At 38.8% G+C, this 25,604-nt stretch overlaps 1 protein-coding gene and 1 pseudogene across 2 annotated transcripts in view; one reads left to right on the forward strand and one right to left on the reverse strand.

Annotated features, from left to right (window-relative positions):
- The first annotated feature begins 16,242 nt into the window (after positions 1-16,242).
- The window catches only part of ATF1 (activating transcription factor 1), a 32,802-nt gene continuing 23,440 nt past the window's right edge, over positions 16,243-25,604 (forward strand). The window contains exons 1-2 of one of the 2 annotated variants that reach the window (XM_072654676.1): positions 16,246-16,627; positions 22,997-23,095. In XM_072654676.1, the coding sequence (XP_072510777.1) occupies positions 23,003-23,095 (93 nt within the window). In that variant the 5' untranslated portion in view covers positions 16,246-16,627; positions 22,997-23,002. Of the gene's footprint in view, positions 16,628-22,996; positions 23,096-25,604 lie in introns of both variants that reach the window. The other variant, XM_072654677.1, reaches the window with a different exon arrangement.
- On the reverse strand, positions 24,444-25,144 carry LOC140531082 (glucose-induced degradation protein 4 homolog pseudogene; annotated as a pseudogene).

Here is a 25,604-nt window from a genome sequence, read left to right on the forward strand (position 1 = left end):
TATTTATTTTTAGCATTCTTTTAAAATTTTCAGTTCAAATTCCCTCCAGCTCTCCCCCCACCTTCTGAAACAATATATCAGTGTGTCAATTTCACATGTCAATTATACAAGCAATATGATATCAATTATATTTAAATCATGCAAAACATATTTCTATATTAACCATGTTACCAAAAAAAACCCAAGAAAAATAAAGTGAGAAAATTATGCTTCAATGATTGAACATGTATAATCTACATGAAATTGCTTTCTGTCTCAGGGAAGGGGGGAGTGAGGGATGAAGAGAGAAAATTTGGAACTCAAAATTTGTTTAAAATGATTGTTAAAAATTGTTTTTAAAAAGCACTCAATTCATCAGTATTCTCTCCAGAGGTGGAGCATTTTTCATCATGAATTCTTCAGAACTGTCTTGGATCGTTGTGTTGATCAGACAGAGTAGCTAGGTCTTTCACAGTTAATCATCGTTACGATATTGCTGTTAACTGTGTACAGTGATCAGGTTCTCTGCACTTTTCTTTGCATCAGTTCACATGTGGTCTTCCCATATTTTTTTCTGAAACCATCCCCCTCAGCACAATAATATTCCATCACAATCATATACCACAACTTGTTTAGCTATTGCCTAACTGATGGACATGCTCTAAATTTCTGATTCTTTGCCACCATAAAAAGAGCTGTTGTAAATATTTTTGTACATGTAGGTCCTTTTTCTTTGATCTCTTTGGGGTACAAACCTAGTAGTGGTATTGCTTGGTCAAAAAGTATGTGAGAAGCATGCTTACTCTAAAAAGAACGATACTTGTGAAGCCAGGAAAACTCTTATTTCATTTTATATTCATATTACATTCCTTGTGAATGGGTAACTCTCCAAAGGAGCACACTTTTATTTCCTGTCCCCAATCCAAATTTCTCCCTTTGTTCCCCATTGGCTAGATGCAACTTCCTGTCCCACCTCTTCCATGTTTTTCTTGATATGTTCCCCTTCAAACAAGCATGCATGGTTATATAGCCCTTTTGGCAGAGTTGCAAATTTTTCTCCAGAATGGCTGGACCAGTTCACAACTACACCTACTGTTTGTCAGTGTACATATTTTCCCACATAGAGAGGGGAACAACTGATAAGCTACTTTCCCACTCACATTAACAACAAACCTAATTTTATTTTTACCTCATAATTACTTTTTAAATAACATCTGCAGGATTTGTTTCCCTAAATGAGCTTATTTTGTCTATTATTTTCTGGTTTCAAAAAAAGAAAATCATGGTGAGAGCCATAGAATCTACCCTCTTCCCTCTATTCACCAAAAAAATAACCATTTCTGTCCTGTAAGTAGAATAAAGATATACCATTTCTCATTGTGGCTTTGGAAAAAACACTTAGCCTAAGCCTTCTAAGCAAACTTGGCCATGTTATGAAAATAACAAAGTGTCCATTTAAGATTTTTCAGGAGCTATTTTGGGTGGGGATGGGCTTTGCTTATACACCCCATCTTTGTTCTGTTAACTATTCATTTATGCTTCTATCAGAAGATGCTGAGAGTCAGGCAAAAACCTCTAATGGTTTTTAACATTAATAGTTTAATCAAAGATTTGATGGAGAGAGAGGTTAAATCTGACAAAAGTGAAGTTTAGTTTACAGATAAATTGAGTTGACTCATCAGTAATGAATTTGCCTAGTTTATTCCTGTGTGAAACTGGTAAATGCAAAATAGAGACCAGATATTTTGGTGTTTTAATTTTTTTAAAATTGCCTTTTCCTTCAGTCAGTTCAATTCAGCAAATCTCTGAGCACTTAGTATGGCCAAAGCTAGTAAAATCCTTGCTTTGTTTTTCTGATTTTCATCCTCTAGCACAGTACTTAGCACCTAGTAGATGCTTAAATGATTATTGAAGTAGATTGGTGCTAAATTAACAGACACAAGCAGAACATGTAAACTAAATTTGACATTCCAAAGTCTGTGTGAAAGCTAGAAATGTTAAGGACACCCTTTAAGTGTCCTTCAGATAATTTATGATCAAGAGAGCAAGAAATCTTGTCACACTAGTAAGAGTAGTCTGAGCAGCTTATCAGATATTATTGGATAGACCAAGCTGCCATCAATTTCCTTGATACATACATATATAACCAAAATTAGATTTTACATGTTGGAAAAATGCTTAGGCAGTTCTGAAATGATGGATGCATTTACCATGTATAGTAAAGCACTGTACTGGAAATACAAAGCTAAAAAAAAACCAGTTCCTGGTGGGAGGATGGGGTAGGGATACAGATTAGATTTATTTAAGTGCTTGGTTGTGGGGACACCAATGCACAGCAAAAACAGAAGAAAGCTGCTGGGGGAGGTAAAAAAGTAGTCCAGGAAAGTCAACAGCTAAGCCTATAGATAGATATACAGGATATTCCAAAAGTCTTAGTACAGTTCTAAATGATAATAATTTTGGAGGTATAAATAATACAAATTTACTCAAAAAAATCAGTTTATTTAAATTGACACTTTCTTAAATTTTGAATAATGTTTTTAATTTAAATTTTAACAAGACAAGGCGGGTCTGTTACCATTATGCATTGTGTATTCAACAGTTCTAAGATCTCTGGATCAGTAAAGGAGGTCTTCCTCCAGTTGGCTACCCTGGTCACCTGAGCAATTGTCACTGGCAAACTGTGTATGCATGAAAATGTCAGGAGTATAAAAGCCATTCTTTCTGTCCCTGAGCACCAACCGATGAAAGTCTTTGCCAAGTTTGGAAACTGACTAGAGTAATGTGTATATATAGCAGAAGAAGGTTAAGTTGAATGTTTAAAACCTTTCAATGCTACACTGATAGCATTTCTAATTCTGAAGTTAAAGCTTAAAGCATCAAATTGGCCCAACAGATAGAATGCCAGGCCTGGTGTCAGGAAGACTCATCAAATCTGGCCACAGACACTATCTGTGTGACCCTGGGCAAGTCACATAACTCTGTTTGCCTCAGTTTCTTCATCTGTAAAATGAGCTGGAGAAGATGGCAAACCATTCCAGTATCTCTGCCAAGAAAATCCTAGATGGAGTCACAAAGAGTCAAGACATGACTGAACAACAGCAAAAAGACTCTGGGACTCTGTGTGTGTGTGTACAAATTACACAAACATACAGGAAAAGTAAATATACATGTGAAAACAAGGCATTTTGGGAAGACAGATTTTAAAAAGAGAACAGAGAAGGGAATCATGGAGGAGGTAGTGCCCTAAAGGAAGGATTCTGAGAGGTTGTGATGAGGAGAGAGTTCATGTTCCAGGCAGGAACAACAACTTGTACAAATGCACCCAAGAAAGAAATTGAATTTCAAGTTCAGATTAACAATTAGTAGTCCATCTTGTTTGCCACATAGAGTGCATGAAGGATGATAATATGAGATATGATTAGAAAGATAGGCTGAAATGACTTGGATATGACTGAAACAACTAAACCAAAAAAAAATCACCCAAACAAAGTGGTGTGGGTAGATGATAATCCTACAAAAGAGACTTAGGACTACTTGGGAGGAAAGAGAAGCGGATCACATGTCAAAAGTTTCCAAGTGCCCAAGGAGGACAAGGGATGAGAAAGGAACTCTTTAACAGCTAAGAGGTCACTGGGCCATTCAACTTCAGTTGCCCTTCCTATAAGGCCTACTTAAAACAGGTAAAGCTGATTAGATTCAGCATCTTTTCAGAGAGAAAGAGAATAATCATTTTGTTAATATATAATGATTATTCATATTTTATAGCACCATAATAGTCACTAAATTAAAGACATAAAGCCTTTTAAAGAACAGAGAACACACATACATTAAAGTAACACATAATCAAGTGATTTCATTGTAAAACTATAATAAAGGTTATTGTTACAACACAATTTGATATATTAAAATATTGTAATTATATAACAATTATAACATTTTCCTTTTTATTTCTTTCTATGGAGTCTAAACAGAAAGGGCCCAATACAGAAAAAAAAAGAACAGAGAACAATATTGATGTATTTAAGAGAGATGATACTGAGAGAGATATTGAACTCCCTTTCTAAGAGACATAATAAAACTACTTTTGCATTTGTGCACCAGTTTTTACTTTTTCCATATGCCTTCACATAAATTCTCTCATTGTATCCTAACAATAATATGAAGCAAATGAGGTTTCATTTTGCTTCTGCTACTAACTAGCTGTGTGACTTTAATTAGATGACTTAGCCATTTAATTAGATGACTTAGCCAAGACTTAGCCAGTCTTCAGATTCCTAATGAACCAATCAACATGCATTAAGTGCCTACTATTTGCCAGGCACTGTGCAAATTGTTAGGGATACAAAAAGAGGCAAAAGACAGTCTCTGCCCTCAAGGGTTTTACATTTTAATAGAAAAGACAACATGCAAACAAAGCAAGCTGTACATGGGATAAATGGGAAATAAAAGGAGGGAAGGCAGGAATTAAGAGGAGTTGGGGAAGGCTTCCTGCAGAAGACTGAATCAATCAAGTCAGTAAATTGAACTACAAAATATCTTAAGAGCCTTTCCAGCTTTGACGTTCTATGATTCTACTATATTTTCTTCTAAACGTTAGGATCTATTCAGTGGCTGGACCACTCCCTGTTCTGTACCAAGGCATGCAGTTTGAACCTAGTTCAGCCCTACAGGAACCTGCTTCTAATGAGAGGAAGTAAGCTCTCTGTTCTCACAATCTTCATCTTATTAAATCCTCCATCATAGTGCACAAGGGAAAATTTTACTTTTATCTTATAATATGGCTCACTTTCTAGGCCCTCCCTCAAAGAAAGAAATAAAAAGGACATTCAATGCATTGAATCAATCAGTTACATAACATAATTATTTCCTATACACAAAAGGAATACTAAACCACAACTGCAGCAGTTAAATGGTGAAGTGGATAGAGCACTGGGTTTGGAATTAGAAAGATATCTTGAACTCCTGAGTTCAAATCCTATCTTAAACACATTAGCTGTGTGACCCTCCACAAATCACTTAATTATGTTTGCCTCAGTTTCCTCATATGTAAAATGAGCTAGAGAAGGAACATGGCAGATTACTCTAGTATCTTTGCCAATAAATAAATAAAAATAAATAGGGTCGTGAAGAGTCAAACGCTGCATAATAACAACAAACCTCCATTCGTTCAACAAGTGCTTGACAAAAACTTAAATAATTCTGGTTCAGAATCAATTTACGTAGCCCATGTTCTGAATGCTCATCACAACATATGAATACTGACTGTAGCTATCAGTTTAAAAAATGACTTGACCAGCTTTTCCCTGTGGAGTCCAGGAGAGAATTTGTTTTACTTTTTATTCTTGAGGAGCTATGAAAAAATCTGGGGAGAAAAATTTTATCTATGATACAAAAGGACCTGTGAAGAATCTAAGTTATTATTTTATAAGAAAATTCAATAAAGACAATTCTGTGAAGAGAAGCTGAATCTCCTTTCACAGCTAGAGAGAAGCTGAAAACAAGAAGGGGATGAGGAGAAACTTCTTACTCAGTATTATCACTGTGGTGTCATTTTTTAAAAAAAAAGTCTGAAGATCATGAAGTTATTTATCATTATATTGAGTTTGAAGTGACAGGATGTAACTAACACTGGTCAGACAAAATGTAAATAGTTATATATATATGTATGTAAAAATATCTGAAATCTATGTGTCAATAAATTGCATATATTTAGTTATTTATAATACTAATTTAATTATAGATAAATAAGGGTACTATTGGGACAAGTTTCATTGTTAATACTAATTGAAGTAATTAATTAATATTGAATGAAGTAGGATGGATGCTCAAGCTAACTAATGATTACCATTGCATTTCTGTTAATGAGAAATCATAAATAAATTACGAGAATAAACTATGAGAATACATCCCCTACACACACCCCTAGAGAGCTGTGGAACTCGGGAGGATAAAATTAAATCCATAGCAATGAGTCCAATGGCACCTGGAGAAATAAACTCAAAGGTGAGGGGCTGAGAGTCCTACATCGCTACATTTAGGAGTACATTGTAACAACCTACCACACTGATTCAATACTGTTAACACTCCACTGGGAGGCGGAGACTCAAATTTCAGAACATAAAGCACTTTGTGAGTTTGCTGCCCGCTGCTCTGCACTGCCACTCCACCCCAAACCCAAGCCTCTCAACTTCAAGCCGAGCTACTTCCAAAGTCAACCCCTCCTAGCCACAATCAATCACTCCTTTCACTAGACCCAGGGCCTTTGGACCTCAAGGGATCATAAGATCAAACCTCTGAATTTGGACATATCCACCTGGAAGCTGATGTACATTCACCCACTCAGGAAAGGAAAACAGTGGGATGGATGCTCAAGCTAACTAATGATTACCATTGCATTTCTGTTAATGAGAAATCATAAATAAGTTAGGAGAATATATATATATATAAATTATATATTTATAAATAAGCAAAGCAGAAAAGGTTGCCAGAGGCTCAGGCGCAGGACTGAGCCTCGCATGGGAATCTGCAATGAGGTGGGAAAGATCACAGCCCATCCCTCCACCCTCTCACAGGTGGAGGGATGTACACTATTTGCCTTGGAGAAAGTAGGCAGCTGGTGGCTCAGGTAGAGCTCTTCTCCAGCATCCAGAAAACCTGAGCTCCCTTGTGGCCTCAGACCCTCACCAGCTGGGTAACCCCTGGGCAAGTCCCTTAACCTCTATATACTTCAGCTTCCTCAGTTCCAAAATGGAATTAATAATATCAGCGCTGTTATGAGGATCAGACAAGATAATATTTGCAAAAAGCACTTACCCCAGTGCCTGGTATGCAGTAGGTGCTACATCGATGTCAATATAGATATCTACACACACACACGCACACACACATATATACATACATATATATACACACACACACACCTATGCACACACACTCATATACACATATATATGTATATAGGTTCTTTTTTCCTTACCTTCTTATACCCAGTTCATGGGAGCATCAAAAGCAGAGTTTGAGTTAGTAGCTGTCTCTTCTTTTAATTGATATATCACCCTACCTCCCGTTGCTTTCATGGGGGCAGGATGGAAAAGGGAGGTGAGACTGAGAAACTAACCACTTAAGGCTTTCTGTATCAGACAAGACCACCACATAGTGGGAAGAAGTCCCCAAATAATAATAGCTAACATTTACTTAGTACTTACTATGTGCCAGGCACTGTGCTAAACACTTACAATTATTATCTCATTTGATCCTCACAACAACCCTAGGAGGAAGGTGCTATTATACCCAGATGTTATAAATGAGGAAACTGAGGCAAACAGAAGTCAAGTGATTTACCCAGTGTCTGAGGCTAGATTTGAACAGCATTCTTTCTGACTCCAGGCCCACCCCTCCAGCCATTGCATCCCCTACCTGCCCCTAGCATCCAAGTGATCCATGACAACCAGGAGAGGCAGCTTTAAGCATGCTTCATGGAGGAGGTAACCTCTGCTGTCTATAGTATGCTGTTCTCATTTATAGACGTGGATGAGTCCTAAGGAGGGGAAGTGATTTGCCTACAGTGAAATAAAGAGTTAGTAATCAAGCTGGAAAGTAATTAGAAATCAGCCTGCTGATTTCTGGTGCAGACATTCTTGTCTACAGTACAGCTGGGCTGCTACAAACAACATTCATACGTTGCTTTCCATTTTACTGGGTTACATTAAAGTTGTTATTGTTCACTTATGTCCAACTCTTTGCAAACTCATTTGGGGTTTTCTTGACAAAGATGCTGGAGTGGTTTATTATTTCCTTCTCCAGCTCCTTTTACAGATAAGGAAACTGAGGCAAACAGAGTTAAGTGACTTGCCCACAGTCACACAGCTGGTGAGTGTCTGAGGCCAGATTTGAACTTAGGAAGATGTCTCCCTGACTCCAGGCTCAGCCCCCTATCCACTGTGACACCTAGCTCCAAACACTAAAGTGGAAATACATTTTCTTTGCTACTGTTCATCAAATATCACTCACAGGGCAGGCAAGTCAGCCTAGCTGAAGCAGCAGAGCGCCCAGAAGGGGAAAGTGGAGGCGGAATGTGTCAGTAAAGCTGAACCAGCACCATTACCTTGACTACCATCCCTTCAGATCCTGACAAAAATAGCCCAGGAACTAATCCCAAGAGTCTTAAAACTTGTATCCAGTGTTCCCTGAACTAGCAGGCTGTTTCCGTCTTCCCATCAGCACCAACAACTGCTGATCAGTGTCACCAACAGGCAGATGGATACAAGAGCCCTGGAAGTGGCAGCACTCCCCCAGATCACTGGGTCTGCCTCTAGTCTAGCCCTCACAGCCATCACCTGGGAAAGCACTTCCTGTGGAGAAGGAGAACAGCTACTCACAAGACAGGCAAGTCAGCCTAGCTTAAACCCTGGGGTACCCTGAGGTAGGAACAGGAGTCAGTGTGCATCAGATAGGTCAAATCATCACTAGCACCCCTCAGACACCGATAGAGACAGTTTCAGTAGCCATCCTCCTGGGAAGCAACCCCTGCAGGGAGGCAGCCTGGCATTTGCTTCTACCGCTGCTATTGAAGACTCAGAAAGAAAATTCTCATCACCAAAATCCTTGGCACTGTGAAATGGCCCAATAACAGAAACTGATGCGATTTTATTGGGGGAAATATACTTTTTTTAAAAAAGAGTTTATTACCTACCATCTGCTTTGGGGATGCACCCTAAGAGCTACAGGACCTTTCCTTCTGAGTTGCAACTGAAACCTCCCCATTTCCTCCTTTAAAGGAAGCTCCCTGAGAGCATGGACTTTCCGACTTTTCTGTTTGTATTGCTTAGCACAACACTTTACACATAATAAGCATTTTATTCATTCACTCAGTAAAGACCAAGATTCTTAGCCTCTTGCATGATCATTTCCATAGGACTTTGAGGCTTGCCTAAAGAAAGACAGCAGTTTGAATCCAACATCTGACATTAGCTGTGTGACACTGTATAAGTCACTGGCACAGAAATGGGGATAATAACTATTAGTATTTACCTCATGTCATGATTAGGATCAAATAAAATACTGTGTGTGTGCACACACACACGTGGTGCAGTGAAGAAAGCTCTGGGGCCTAGAGACCCGAATTCAAATTTGGCCTCAGACACTTACTAACTCTGGTCAAGTCACTTAAACCTTTGTCTACCTGTTTGCTCATCTGTAAAATGGGGGGTAATCATCGAACCTACCTCCCAGGGTTGTAGTAGGGATCAAATAAAATGTAATTGTAAAGCATTTAGTACAGTGCCTGGCACATAGCTATTAGATATTGTCTTCAGCTGTGTCTGTGTTGGCTCTTTGTGATAAATATACTAATGATAAAACTACTAACAAATATGGTGGTGACCATATGACAGGTCATGTATCCAAAGGATTTTCCATTGTTGTTAGTATCATATTATCATAATTGCTTTTAAAATTGAGACTTTCCTAGAAATCTAATGAAACCCTAAGTACCCTGGGGGCTGAGGCAAGAGGCCAGAGGAAAGGTGGAACTTTTATACTCTTCCTACTTCCACTCCCCATGGTCTAAAATTTGTTGTCACAGCCCAGTTAAAAAAAAAAAAAGTTGAAAATATCCAACAGGAAATGTCAGCCTGTGCATTTCATTTGTTGGTGCTCTCTATATCCCCTATGGCAAAGGAAACTGGAAAGTGGCTGAATAAGGCAGTAATAACAGCTGACATTTACATAGTGCTGTATGGTTTTTAATGCCCTTTATATGTACTGTCTCACTGAATCCTTAGTAGGTAGATATTGCAGGCAGAATATCACATTTGCATTGGCAGGGCAGGGTAAGCTTAAAAGGAGAAGCTCTAAACCACCCCTGCACCTAGAACAATCGGGTCTTTAAACATTTTTGATTGCTTAACATATCAGTAAAAAAATGCCAAGCATGCACCACCAATATATGTATATTTATAAATAGCAAAATATTGTGCCATCATAAAACATCAAAAAATAGGTACTAAAAATATGAAAAGTGAAAAACCTTTAAAATAGCTTACTTTTGCTAAAAAATATTATCAAAATGTTTTCAGTGAGCAATGTGACTGGATATTTAACATTTTAAAATATGTTGGTTTGACATTTTATAATACAGTGATTCCAAGGTTTAATTCTGAGGTGGGTTCATTCTGATGCTTGATTTGAAAGGTTGTCATAGGGCCTTGCAAATCGTAGGTGCCTAATAAATCTTCTTCCCCTCTGTTCCCTTCCTCTTGTACACCTAACTACTGCCAGGCAGGTCCCCAGGTCTCTCAGCAGTCTAACAGCAAACCTTCCTTAGACACCACACAACTACGTTCATTTGCTTCTGTATGTTGCGTACTTGATTTGTTTTATGGATCAGCTTGTTCTCCATCCAGTACAAGATTCTCTATTTTAAAAAATCATATTAATTTTAACATGCATTCCTAAAAATTTTGAGCTACAATTTTCTCTTCCTCCAGCCCTTCCTGAATCTGTTGAGAAGGAAATAAAATATCATTTTACACATGAAGTCATGCAAAACATATTAGCAATATTGTCAAAAACAAACAAAAAAATTGTTTTGATCATTGCATTGATGGGAATGGTGAAATCTTCCTCAATGATCACCATTACAATATTGATGTTACTGTAGACAATGCATATAATGTATACTGTATACAATGTTCTCCTGGTTCTGTTCACTTCATTTTTTATCAGTTCATACAAGACTTTGTAGGGTTTTTTCTGAAACTATCCCCCTCACATACTACAACTTGTTCAGCCATTCCCCAATTGATGGGCATTCCGTCAGTTTCCAAATCTTTGCCATCACAAAAAGAGCTGCTATAATATTTTTATACATATGAGTTCTTTTCCTTTTTCTTTGGCCTCTTTAGGATATAGATAGTAGTGGTATATAAACCAGGGGAAAATGATAGACCCGTAAGCTGAATGAACATTGACGCAAACATTTTCAAAAGGTAGGCACAGTTTTATATCCCTTTAGGCACAATTCCAATTTTTTTCTTCACCATTCCATCAAAAATGCATTGTTATTCAGTCATGCAGTCATGTCTGATTCTTTGTGACCATATATGTAGTTCTCTTGGCAAAGATACTTGAATGCTTTGCCATTTCCTTCTCCAGTAGACAAAAGCAAACAGAGGTTAAGTAATCTGTCCACAGTTACACAGCTAGAGAGTGTCAGGTCTTCCTTATTCCAGGACCAGCACTCTATCCACGCAGCCACCTAGCTGCCTCTCAACAATGCATTAATGAACACATTTTCCCACATCCCCTCCAACATTTGTCATTTCCCTTTTCTGTGATGTTAGCCAATTTACATTTATCTAATTATTAGTGATTTAGAGCATTTTATGTGTCTACTGATAGCTTTGATTTCTTCTTCTGAAAAGTACCTGTTCATATCTTTTGACCATTTTTCAATTGAGAATAATTCTTACTTTCATAAATTCTGCTAAATTCCCTATATGTTTGAGAAATAAGGTACTTATCAGAGAAACTTGCTATAAAAATGTTTTCCCAGTTTCCTACTTTACTTATAATTTTGACTGCATTGGTTTTGTTTGTGCAAATAATTTGTTTTACCTCCCATGATCTGCTTTGGCTCTTGTTTAATTGTAAACCTTCCCTCGTTCATAGATATGACTGGTAAAATTTTTGATACTCCCCTAATTTGCTTATGATATGACTTTTTATACATTAATCAGGTACCCATTTTGACTTTATCTTGGTACACAGTGTGAGATGGTCTATGCCAAGTTTCTGCCAAACTGGTTTCCAGTTTTCCCAGTGATCTCTGTTCTTGCTTCCAAAGCTTGGATCTTTGGGTTACTGCTTTGTAGTAAAGTTTGAGATTTGGTATATCTTCTCCTACCTTTTAAAATTACTTCCCTTGAGAGTCTTGACTTTTTATTCTTCCATATGAATTTCATTATTGTTTTTCTAGATCTATAAAATAATCCTTTGGCAGTTTTATTGGTATGGCACTGAAAAAGTTAATTTCGGCATCATTATGCTTTTTATTATATTTGCTTAACTTCTCATGAACATTTCTCTAAGTGGGTCTTCATGTCTACAAAAAATGCTTTAAAATTAGATTCATACGATTGCTGAGTGTTTTAATAGACTCCCAAACATCTAATACCTCTTGTAGTTATTTTGTCTTTTTAAAAAATATTTTATTTTTCTCTCCCATTACATGTTAAAAACAATTTTTAACACTTGTTATTTTTTTAAATTTTGAGTTCCAAGTTCTACCTCTCCCCCTTTTCCTACCCTACCACTTCCCTAAGATAGTAAAAAAATCTATTATACATGTGAAATCATGTAAAACATTTTCATATTATTCATTTTGTGCAAGAAGATTCAAACAAAAAAAGAAAAAGAAAGGAAGGGAAAAATAGTATGCTTCAGTGCCTCCTTCCCTTCCTTTCTCCCTCCCTCCCTCCCTGATAATATCAGTTCTTTCTTTGGAGGTGCATAGCATTTTTATTTTCATCATTAGTTCTTTGAGAATGTTTTGGATCATTATATTGTAAGAATAGCTAAGTCATTCGCAGTTCTTCATCACACAATATTGTTGTTACTGTGTACGGTGTTTTCATTCTGCTCACATTATTCAGCATCAGTTCATATAAGTCTTTCCAGGTTTTTCTGACAGCATTGTGCCCATCATTTGTTATAACACAATAGTATTTCATCACAATCAAATATCACAACTTATTCAGCCATTCCCCAGTTGGTAGAGAACTTCTCCATTTCCAGTTCTTTGACAACACAAAAAAGAGTTGTTGTAAATATTTTTGTACGTACAAGTTCTTTTCCTTTTGTATAAAATCTCTTTGGGATACAGACCTAGTAGTGATATTGCTGGACCAAATAGTATGTACAGTTTGATAACCTTTAAACATAGTTCCAAGTTATTCTCCAGAATGGTTGAATCAATTAGCAACTCCACCAACAATGCATTAGTGTCCAAATGTTCCCACATCGCCTCCAACATTTGTCAGTTTCCTTTCCTGTCATATTAGCCAATCTGATAGGTGTGAAGTGGCACCTCAGAGGTGTTTCAATTTCCATTTTTATAATCAATAGTTATTTAGAGTATAGATAGCTTTACCTGAAAACTATCTGTTTTTATTCTTTGACCTTTTGTCAGTTGGGGAATCATTTGTATTTTTATAAATTTGACTCAGTTCTCCATATATTTGAGAAATGAACCCTTAATCACAGAAACTTCTTGTAATTTTTTTTTACCAGTTTCCTATTTCCCTTCTAATCTTGGCTGCACTGGTTTTGTTGGTCTAAAAGCTTTTTAATTTCAAATAATTTTTAAAATGTGCATTTTATATTTGGTAATGCAAGCTCATGTTTGGTAACAAATTCTTCCCTTCTCCATAGATCCGAAAGGTAAACTATTCCATGCCTCGCTAATTTGGTTATATCACCTTTTATGTCTAAATCATGAACCCATTTTAATGTTATCTTGGTACACGTTGTGAGATGTTATTCTACACCTAGTTTCTGCCAAATTGCTTTCTACTTTTCCCAGCAACTTTTGTCAAACAGCGATTTCTGGTTCCAAAAGTCTGGATCCCTGTTTATCAAACACAAGATTACTATGGACATTTCCTGTGTCTTATGTACCTAATCTATTCCACTGATCCACCACTCATTTCTTAACCAGTACCAAACTGTTTGGATGATTATTACTTTGAAATAGTTTGAGATCTGACATGGCTAGGCACCTTTTTTCATGTTTTTTTTCCATCAATTCCCTTGATATTCTTGATCTTTTGTTCTTCCAGATAAATTTTATTATTTTTTTCTAGTTCAATAAGATAATTTTTTGGTAGTTTGATTGGTACAGCACTAAATATTAAACTAGGTATGATTTTCATTTTAATTCTATTGCTTGACCTACCCATGAGCAATTAATACTTTTCCAATTGTTTAGATCTGCCTTTATTTGTGTGAAGAGTGTTTTGTAATTACATAGAGTTTCTGAAATTATCTTGGCGCTTTCAAGTATTTTATATTGTCTGCAGTTATTTTAAGTGGAATTTTTCTTTCTATCTCTTGCTGCTCTGGACTTTGTTGGTAATATATGGAAATGCTGATGAATTATGTGGGTTTATTTACATTCATATATTTATTTTAGATTTTGCTAAACATTATTTCAACTAGTTTTTTAGTTGATTCTTTGGGATTCTACAAGCATACCATTACATCATCTGCAAAGAGTGAGACTTTGTTTCCTCATTACCTGTTTTAATTTCTTCAACTTCTTTTTCTTCTTTTATTGCAATACCTAGCATTTCTAGTACAATACTGAATAATAATGGTGATAATGGGCATTCCTGCTTTCCTGATCTTATTGAAAAGGCTTCTAGTTTATTCCCATTTACAGATAATACTTGCTATTAGTTTTAGATAAATGCCATTAATCATTTTAAAGAAAATTTCATTTATTCCTGTACTTACTAGTACTCTTCATAGGAATGAGTATTTTGTCAAATTTTTTTCTGTGCTTATTGAGATAATCATGATTCTTGTTGGATTTTGTTATTGATATGGTCGATTATGCTGATACTTTTCCTAATATTGAACCAGGCCTGCATTCTGGTATAAATTCCACCTGCTTGTAGCATACTATCTTTGTTATATATTGCTGTAATCTTATTGCTAGTATTTTATTTACAATTTTTGCACCAATATTTATTAGGAAAATTGGTCTATAGTTTTATTTCTCTGTTTTTGCTCTTTCTGGTTTAGGTATTAGTACCATATTTGTGTCATAAAAAGAATTTGGTAAGACTTCTTATTGGCCTATTTAAGATGAAATGGTACTTCTTAATAAATTCCAATTTTATAAACTTTTTCATAATGACTTATGGCTTTAAAAACTATTCAGTGTCAAATATAGTTGCCAGAGAAGGAAGCACCAACACCTGGGTTTCAAAGCCAAAGGGTTTCTCAGCGGCTTCCCAGAGTCTTCTCTGGCACACAAAGCTTCTTCCAAAAACTAAGCCCCAAAGTAAAACCTCACTCTCAGAGACGTCATACCCTTTCTTAGAGCCGGAGGGTATCCAACCCTGGAGAACCAGTGCCTCATGAACAAAAGGTGTGGGCCTTCCTACCAATCTTCCCCAACGACACTCCCCTTAAAGGATGGGCAGGCCCATTCATGGGTGGGGAAGGTCTTTAACCACATTAACGATACAAATACATGTACTGTTTCTAGTTAAAGAAACTCCTATTTCTGTACTTTACTCCTAGTAAACGCTCTTGACTGATAAGGCAGGAGTCAATCAGAGGCATTACACTAAAACAAAAACATCAAAAGATCCCACTTTGCTTGCTCTTACATGATATTAAAGATAAAGTTTTCCTAACAGTTAAAATATGGAAAAATAGGGTAGAAAATATATTTTTACAAATGTGTACAGCTATAGATAATTTTATAACTGAAAATAACTTTCCCAAAGATTTAATTTTAAGTTATAAGTGACTATCTACAGTACCTGGAGGAAGAGTTTCAGAAATCCTTCCCTTCAAAACACTAAGTTGAGTTTATAAACCATACTCACTTGGAATTAGAAAAATAAATCTGTCATCTGCCATAAAAGTTCAAAAGGAATTGCTGAGTTACCAGAGAAAAACGGGTGTAAAACTAGAGTTCCTAAACACCACTTCCAGCAGCTTCTGAAATGGGCCTGGACGTCCTTCGGCCACTCCGTACCACGTGCTTCAGTGACGTAAGGGTTCTCAGCGCTGAAAAAAACACATGGGGAAGAGGCTCCGCTGCTTTGCAGTCTCGTGTTCCACCAAGATTTAATTCTGTATGTAGACTTAACAAACAAGCGCACCCATCTCGTCTTTAAAGGCAAAATTATACGCACACCAAAGAGGTGTCGTAGAACAGTTTCTTTACGATTTGTTATTAGTAAGTGTTTGATTTGTATACCCAGGGTCAAGGTAAAACTTTCTTGGTCGGAGTGGAAAGAGTTTAAGAAGTCCTACTCTGGCGGAGCGGGGCGGGGGGCGGCAGCAGCCAGCGCGTACCCGCCTTCACAGCGGGAGGTCCCAACGCTATTGGACGCACAGGTGGACTTTAAGTTATACCGGGGACGGGAGGCGGGAGCGGCCCACTCTGCTCGGCCGACTCAGTCACGCCCCCACAGCCCGACGCCCGACGTCCGACGTCGCCAGGTCACGCGGCGGCGCGGTGACGTCGGACGGCGGCCTGCACGGGGGAAGAATTTTTGTCCCCTCCCCCCCCTCCTCTCGGCTACCCCAGCCTCGGGCCCCGAGCGGACTATGCCGCCGCCGCCTTCGGCCCGAACCGCGGTGGAGACGTTGACGGCAGGGGCTTAGCCCGGCGGCCACCGCGGCGGCGGCCCCCAGCTCCGATTCCGCCCCGCCTCCGCCCGGAGGCAGGCCGCCGGGGGGGGTGGGTGGGTGGGTGGAGGAGGACGAGCGGACCGGCCCGGGCAGCCGGGGAGGGACCGACGGAAGGCGGGCGCTGGAGAGACCGGGGCTCGGAACTTGATTCTCGGAGGAGGGGAAGTTCCCGCCCAGGGAATCCGAGCGGCGACGTCGGGAGTGGCCTCAGGTGAGTGACCGGGGCGGGGGAGGGCCGGGCCAGGACAGCCGCCTGCGCTCGCCCCTGCGGGCTGGGGGACGTGGGCGCCGGAGCGGGCGGAGCCCCAGGGGAGGGAGACGAGGGTGCCGCGCCCGGAGTGGCCCCCGCGCACCGTGGGTGACCCCTCCCCGCGGGGGTGGCACGGGCTGGCTTTGCCCCCCACACCCACACCCACTCGACGCCACGCCCGCCCTCCGGCCCTGGGGCGACAGCTGACCCCGGCGGGTCAGCCCCGCTCTCTGCGCTGCTCGGGAAGCGCTAGTAGGTAGCGCTTTAAGGCTTTTCGAAGCGCTTCACACTTCTTACCCCATTGATTCTCACTGCGACCCGGGCGGTGGGGGTGGGGGCTCGCGTTGTATCCTTTTTACACCCAAACCGGGGCGGGTTTAGGGACGTGGCCAGGCCCTCGGGGCTAGGATGTGGACTCTGAGGATGGACTTGAACCCTGGTTCCCCCCTGCCCTCCACGGCGCCCCCTGACGGCTCGTTGTAGTTACCAGCCTGATTCCCCGGGGGGGGGGGGGGGGGGTGGTGGTGATAGCGATGCTGGCTGGCAGGGAGAGTGTGTGTGTGTGCGCGCGCGTGCATGCATGCAGACTTGTGTACACATACAAATGCATGCATATGCACACATGTACTGCACATGCAACACATATATACACACATACACTTAGTATTGTGTCTGTCTAATGTAAACAGCTAGCACGTATAGAGCGCTTGAAGGCTTGCCCAGCGCCTCACCCACTTTAACCCATTTATCACCTTCACTCAGTGAAACCCATTGATTACGACCATGTTTAATCTGTGTGGCTTTTGTAATGCCCCATCTTACAGAGGAGGAAAGCCGGAGGTGCTGACTTGCCCCTGTTCCAGTACAACTCCTGGTCAAACTCACTTCTGTTCCCAGTGATAGGACCTAACCATGGTGCTGGTCTGGCTGAACCCCGCAGTGCATGTTGCCATACACAAAATTAAAGACGATGATGACTGCTGATGCTAAATAATTAATAACCCCAGATGCTGTCTCTTTGAGGATAATGCCTGAAATGCTCCTAAAAGCTAATGGATCAGTGATCTCATCCATGTAGATACACCCCCCATTAGGCAGATCAGATGGGGACCAAAACCTGAAGAGGCCCATACTGTGGGCATTTTGTCCTTGTCCCGTCCATAAATTCCACAGAGTTCTTCTCCCACAGACCCCTAGGTGGGGGAATTTCCCCCAAGTTCTGATCTTGCAGGGATGCTCACAAATCCCTGTCTGTAAACAAAGGTTTTGCTGACCTCATTGCCCCTGCTAGTGTAGTAATGATGTAGTAATGTTTCCGCAGTCATATGATGCATTTCCTGCCAAGTAGCTGGAGGTGTGCCTGTCACACTAGACTGGAGTGCTGGATTTGAGGTCATTGTTTTCTGTTGGCTCTGATTCTTGCTCTGTCATTTGAGCAGATCTAAGGAGTTGGAGTAGATGACCTGTAAACTTCCTTCCAGCTTCAAAGCCATGCTATTTTATTTTCTACAGGATTTCCCACAATTTATATATCTTGTTATCCTTCTAAAATACAAACTACTTTCAGCATAAGTTTGCATTGTTCAGTGGTTCTCTTTGCTTGCTTAATGCTTGTATTGACCAAATAGGTTAAGTTTTTTTATCATGTTTCATAAGCCCAAGGTAATTTGGGGACTTTCAACTTTTTTCATAAATGTTTTATGGAACATGATTTGATAGCATAAAAATTAACACCTAAGATAACGAGGGGTGTGATGAACACTAAGTAGTACTTAAGAAAATATTGGGCTTGCCACTCAGTGGAGCCCCATTGTTTTACTTAGACTTGCAGATTGACAAAACTGTATCACGCTTTACCTTTCATCGAAGAGGAAACTGAGGCTCTGACTAGCAACAACCATTTATTAAGCACCTCTGATGTGCCAGGCACTACCTTAGGTCGTGAGGACGTAAAGACAAAAACACAAGAACTGCTTACCTTCTAGGGGTTTACATTCAATGGGTAGACTATCTACGTATATGTGAATTTACAGAGAATAAATGTAAAAGGTGTGTTTGGTGTGTCACTGAAAGATTACATGGTTTACCTACAATAGCATTCTTAACTTATTCTTTCAGTTGCTTCAGACTTATAACTCTTATCAGAGGAATCTATATAAATGACCCTTACTACCATTCATCAGGTTATGTAGGCAAATTGAATGCTTGTTCTCATTTGTGAAAAAAGTCTCACCTTTGAGTTCAGGACTTGACTATTGTGTATATAAGGGTTGTTGCTCTGGAACAGAGGTTCCCAAACTTACTTGGCCTACTGCCCCCTTTAAAAAAAAATTACTCAGTGCCCCTTTGGAAATTTACTTTCTTTAACCGTTTAATGGTTCTTCTTGAAATTTGCATCATTTCAAAAAAATGTAAAATAAATTTTTTAAAATGACACATTTTAAATTTGATGATTTTTTTTTTTTTGGAAATTTGTGGGATTTTTCCTGTATTGAAATTTTGATGATGCAATTATTGGCTCATGTAATCTTATCGTATTGAATGGTAAACATGTCATTACATGCTCGTATTCCTGCCAGCACATGCTGGACTTCCCACAGTGCAGCACAGGCTTGCCTGCCAACACTTGCTTGTTAAGACCTATTAAGACTTGACCACTGAAAGGTTGTAACTTGCATTTTGTGTGTTTATATTTGGAAAATAATGTAATCTCTATGACTTCAACTCTGTTACACAACAGATGAAACATGTGCAAATAGTCTTTAAAAATTTTCTTACCTTTTTTCCTTATGCTTCCAGCACCCCCTTATTTCTATTCAGTGCTCCTCTGGATCATTCCAGCACCTCCTAGAGGGTGATATCACCCACTTTCAGAACGTCTTCGAGTCTGGAAGCTTCTTCGGTTGTGTAGAGAACATCTGTGAAATTGCCAGCTCTGCCACATTGTTTGTGATTGTGTCTTCCTGGGCCATTCATTTAACTGCTGAGTACTTTGGGCAGCTCTCTTACTCAAGTACCTAGGAGGTATTCCTGGGCATTTTGTAGAGAAGTTCCTCAAAGCCTAGTCAGAAAGAAAGAAAGAAAAAAACTGCAAACTCTTACATCTCTCCTCAGTTATTTCCGAAGGAGATCCTGCTTAATTTACTATCTTTTAGGTAATTTGTAAACATTAGTAATTATGTGAGATTGGAAAATTTCTCCTTGTTGTCTTTTTATATCTTTCTATAGTCTAGAGTCATGATAATTTTTAGTTCCAGAAGGGGTCTTGGAGATTACCTAGTCCATTAATGTCACTTTTCAGATAAAGAAATTCAATGCTGAATAGGTCAAATGGCTTGCCAATTGACACACATTAGTTACTCATGTTTCATTAAGGGATCCAGGGTTTGCGTGGACTCATTCTTGATCTTGGGAGCGTCTGACCTTAAGGCAGCTTCTTTGACTTGTTAATAGTGCTTGCAATCTCTAAAGCTTAGGTATCCTGTATCTAGATAGAATTTCTCCAAAATTGGGTAACAGAGTTCTCTCCCACAGAGGTAGTCAGGGTAAAATATAGGTACCTGGTTGGGAATAGTTTTTTATTTTCCTCCATCACAGAAAATGCAGACCCCACTAAAGACTCTTGGGAACACATAGAGAAACATAAAATACTCAAAAATAGCCCATTAAAGACCTTTGTGGGACTGCTGAACAAATGTGACCCATTTACCTTGTACTTATACTTTCTGAGCATCTCAGCAATTGTCCTGTAGAGTTGGAGAGGTAAAAGTCTGGCTTTAGTCTTCCAGATATAGGATTTAATATTGGTCATCCTTGTCTTTTCTGAGAAGCATGCTTTTAAGGAAATACTCTCTCAGACTCAAGATTATCAACTTGTCAAGATTATCAAATAAACTTGAGGGTAACCAGTCTCCCAGTCTGGGGAAACCTCTTACTATTTATTTGCTGGCTTGCACTCAGAAAAGGAAACATAAAAACAGAAGACTGCAGGAATTGGGAGGTCTTCTCAAGCATACCTGGGCAAGGATATCTTTCACACAGCCATGTGTTTCTCCTGTAAGTCATGATTATTGCTATGATGATGATGATGATGGGATAGATGGGCTGGCAGAGAAAGCTCACTCCTTCCTGATCTAGCCCTCAGCATATGTTGCTGTCCATCCTTTCATAAGAAGTTTCTCTTGATGTTTCTTATGTTTCCACAGGGTACATATATAAAGCCAGGCAATTATTTCAATGTCTATCCACCTATTTTTGATTCCCAGTCTATGGAAATCTTTTGCTTAATATAGCAGCTAGTCTATTCCTTATAGCTACTCATCAGGCTGGATAGTCCTGCAAGAGTTTTTCAGCGTTTTGTGGCACTTTGTGTTCATTCTTCTCACTATGCTTGTGGTTACCCCAGTTCAGCTTGCCGTTAGTGTCTCTTCCTCCCTCCCTCCCTCCATTCCTTCCTTCCTTCCTCTCTTTCTGCCTCCCTTCCTCCTTTCCTCCTCGCTATCTCACCTGGGCTGGAAGCATAGCATCTGTTTATGGGCTTGATTTTTCATTGCTGATCATCATGGAAACTTTGCTTTGTTTCTGAGTTGAGTGGGTTCTCCACTACTTAGGGAGTCTCATGGTTGCCCCACTTTCAGGGCCTCATCATATTGAGGCAGGACTTAGTGGGGATGCCTGGTTGGCTTTAGCCCAGTTGCATCTCAGAACTCCCAAGTTCAAGTGATCTACAGCTTCAGCCTCCCCCAATAGTAGAGATTTCAGGTGTATACTACCACATTGTCCAATCTACTTTATATTTCAAGAGAATTCCTCTGTTGAACAAATATTCTGCATTATCTCTCAAATGGTATATTAATCTTAGCTTATAATATATAAAATGTTGAGGTTAAAAGAATAAAAGAATAGGAGAAAATATAGGTATGTCCCATACCCTTGACATCAGCATTTTAAAATGCTGTAATAATAATATTCTGTAGTAATTTAAGATTTTGCAAAGCACTTCCCCCACTTCAGCCATGTTAGAGCAAGTATTTTTTTTTTTTCCATTTTAGGAAAGTGAGCCTCAGAGAAATTAATTGACTTGCTCATAGTTATTAAGGTGAAGATTTTTTTTTAATGTAGAAAATTAGCTACCTTATATTCCTTTAGATAGTCATTGTTTAAGCGTGGAAAACACCATTTGCTGGCAGATAAGAATATTATTGTGGTTGTTTTATCTGCTACTTATTGGTCCAATTTTCCACTAGTTATACGAGTTTTAATCTTGTTAGAATGGGAAAAAGTCAGTGAGTCACAGTGAGCAAGAATAGTAATTTCCAGTCATAGTGTTAAACCATTTAATTTTATCTTGCAAGGCCTAATCTGCTGTGCCTTATTTTAAAATTTATTTTGGTTCATTTTGTCTTCTGAAACAGATAATTTTACAAACTAGTCTATGATCGGTGAAAAAAAAATACGAAAATACCTTGACTATGCCTTTTTTCTGTCTCAACATATTGAATTGTAGATGTGGATTTTAAAGTTTTATCATTTAATATGTCTTATATTTGCTAGTTTTTAGACATTAAAATGTTTGATTAAAAGTACTGTCTTCCATGTTATTGTTGAAAATAAATTCCTGTATTTATGTCCCTTTGTATCCGTTTAAAGGGACTAAAGGACTTTGCACTGTCTTTATTGTAATTAAACCAGTGAGAAGAATATAGATACACAGTGCGTGTGTGCCTGGCACTTAGTAGGTGCTTATAAATGCATGTTCCCTTCCCCTTTAAGAACCTGCCCTGTTCATTCTTCCTCCTTCACCATCCTCCTTCAGACTCCCCTCCCCCCTTCTTGCTTAGTAGTTCCTTATTGGCACTTTTTGATTCTTAAATGCTGCTTTATTCTTTTCCATCTGTTCCAAACCACACACTGACCCTCTGTTTGAAAGAGTGAGCTCCCTTCTGATGAGAGGAGTATTGAGATTTGGCCTAAGAAATGTCCATATGTTATAAAGTACAGATATAAATAATTCTGTAGCCTAGAAAATGCAACGTCTGTGTCCTCGTTCAGCTATCTAGTATCATATTCTTTAAGTGGAATCTGCTTTAGGAAATTTTTTTGCAAGTTATTTTAAACATTTTTAGGGGTAACAGTTTGGAGCCATTCGTGTTTTTGTCATTTGTTAAGCATTCTTAATAAATCTTCATAGCCAAAGCTAAGATTGGGGGCAATTTTTGAAGCTGTAAGAATGGGTGCTGTAAATAGACTGAAAAAGCCACATTTCCTGACATATTTGAAAAAGAATAACATCCAAAGACTAACTTTTTAACCGAATTTTTTTTCTTATAGTTGATTATGGAAGATTCCCACAAAAGTAACAGTTCAGAGACAGCACCACAACCAGGTACAACAGTACAGGGTGCTCATATCTCTCACATTGCTCAACAGGTAAAGCATGGGTCAGTTTCTATAATTTTGAAATGATTAAGAATATACTGTATTTAGATTAATCCATTGGGTGAAATTTTAAAGTGTTAGTGATTAAAAAGACCACCAACAAGTAGGACTGTGTGAAATGTTAAGATTTCATGAGAGTGAATTTGCACTTAATCATATCAGGAAAAGTGTATTTTTATAAGGAAAAAAATTCTTTTTTATGTTGTAAGATATATAGTCTTCACAGTCTAGAGACAAACTTTATTTTTAAGACATAAATCAGTGATTTGGGTGTGTGTTTTTTTCATATTTTTGCTGTCAGAGTTGAAAATTTTTTTATCTCTGTCCTTATTATAGCACTTTCATTTCCAATTATATCTGATCTCTATCCATAGAAACATAATTACAAAGAAGAAAAAGGAAAGGGGGAAGGCAGTTCAGCAAAAAAAGTAACCAAAACATCAACTGAGTAAAACAGTATATTTAGTATTCCACACCTCTGCAAAGAAGGGAGTTTTGGCTCTTAATTTACCAAATTTACTTGAAGCAGATATTTTGTAATATCTTTGTAAACTAATCCACTCTATAGTTCAACAGGTTTGTCATGGATACTTAATGATTTTTTTTCCCCTATGTTATTTAAAGGATGATGACCATTATTCCAATTCAGTAAACATTTACATTATTTTTACCTAACAAACATTCTACTGCGTTCTGGATATTTTTCTTGAACAGATTAGCTTAACATGAGCATATGTGTAATTTTTACCTCTTAAATCTCAGATGACTGTAGTATCAATTCCTTGTATTGCCATAGTTTATAAAGCACTTAACACGTGACAACCCTGTGAAGTAGGAAGTACAAGTATTACTATTCCTGTTTTACTGTGTGTCAAAAGACTCAACACCATTCCAGGTCTTCTGACTCCTAGGTCTATGCCATGCTGCTTCCTCATGCTACACTGTTACTCCTGTGCTGGGTAGGGTAAGCGGGATTCTGGGTGACCAAATGAAAATGAGGTTTGCTTTAGTTGCCCATCCACTCATCCCTTTAAGTGTGTTTCAGTTTCTTTGATGCCATTTTCACCTTCCTCTCCATTTACCAAACATGACTCATTTAACTTGAATCTAATGGGCATCCATATAACTATTCAGTGCTTCTTCTAATTTCCTATCTTTTTTTTTTTGTATTCAACTGTTCTTTAAAATAATTTAATTATTTTTAAATGGTAATAAAGCTCTGTGAAGAAAGGCAATACAAAAGATTTTAATAGCTTTATCAGAGCAAACAGTGAAGTTATCTACTGAAAACCCAAGATAAGCTGGTGCTGGAATAGCACTGACTCCATCTTGTGCAAATCTAATTCTTCCAACTGAGGAGCATCCTCTGGTCATCATTCCACAGTAGAACATTCCCAAATAAAGCCTTAGGAATGGGGTAGGAGCAGCACAGGGTCGTCCATTCTGAACTCCTATGGTAGTAATAGCCCTGTATAGAGGCTGCGGATTTCTGGAAGCAGATACAATACAGCAAAGGAACCACCACTGATGTCTTTGATTGTATGATCTGGGACAAGGAACTGTTCCTTCCACTTCATGAAGACATAATCCCCATTCTTCAGTTCTTCATAATCGGAGTCATATGAGTTAAATGATTTTGCATACTGATAAAAATCCTGGAACTTGCCCCAGTGTTTTGTGATCTACATCCTCATCTGTATCCCACTTTTGGTTTAAGAATGGGTGCTTTTTGCTGATTATTTCTCCTTCAAAGAAGGTAGTAAGAGTTGGGTATTCCTCATTAAGACCTTTAATCTTCAAGTAACCACAAAGGTAAGAGTTCTCCATACCCACATGCTGCAGCACTATCTACATGTCTAGCAGTTCCCCTTGCTCTCTTGGTGGCCGAGGCACTTGGAACTGCTGTAGAGGTGACTGGTAATCAAGCCTGGCTGCTGCATGTTGATTGGAGGAGCAGGATGAGAGACGAGACAAGGCAGCTGAGGCTCCAGCTGGTGGGGGGCACTCTGTTCGGACTGGCATCTCGGGGTTCTCTGGAGGTAGGGCAGTGGGGTAGGGGTGGAAGGAGGGGAAGGAAGAGACTAACTTCCTGTCTTTACATCTTCTCAAAAGCATTGGTTTTTCCTGACTTCCCCAAGGCTTACACAGCCAGTTTATATAAGAAACATTATTTGAACCCAGGTCTTTCCAACTTTAGGGCTGGCTCTCTATTCACTGTTATGTTCCCTCTCAGTTACTTAAAATTAAAACTGTTCCAACCTGGGAAAGCACATTTAACACCAATATGACAATTTCTTACAGAAATTTAGCCACTGTAAATAAATTATCACAACACAGAATCGAAAAAGACTATCTTAGTCAGCAGACACTTGATTTGTTTGGCAAGCAAAGAGATAGGGCATCCAAGGGCAAAATGGTGTAGAATATAAACTTGTTTATACAGTCATACAGAGAAAGATTATAGAATTTATGGGCCATATTGCCTAACAAAGCAGAAGTC

The sequence above is a fragment of the Notamacropus eugenii genome, chromosome 3 (assembly GCF_028372415.1).
Source record: "Notamacropus eugenii isolate mMacEug1 chromosome 3, mMacEug1.pri_v2, whole genome shotgun sequence".
In the NCBI taxonomy this organism is placed as follows: domain Eukaryota; kingdom Metazoa; phylum Chordata; class Mammalia; order Diprotodontia; family Macropodidae; genus Notamacropus; species Notamacropus eugenii.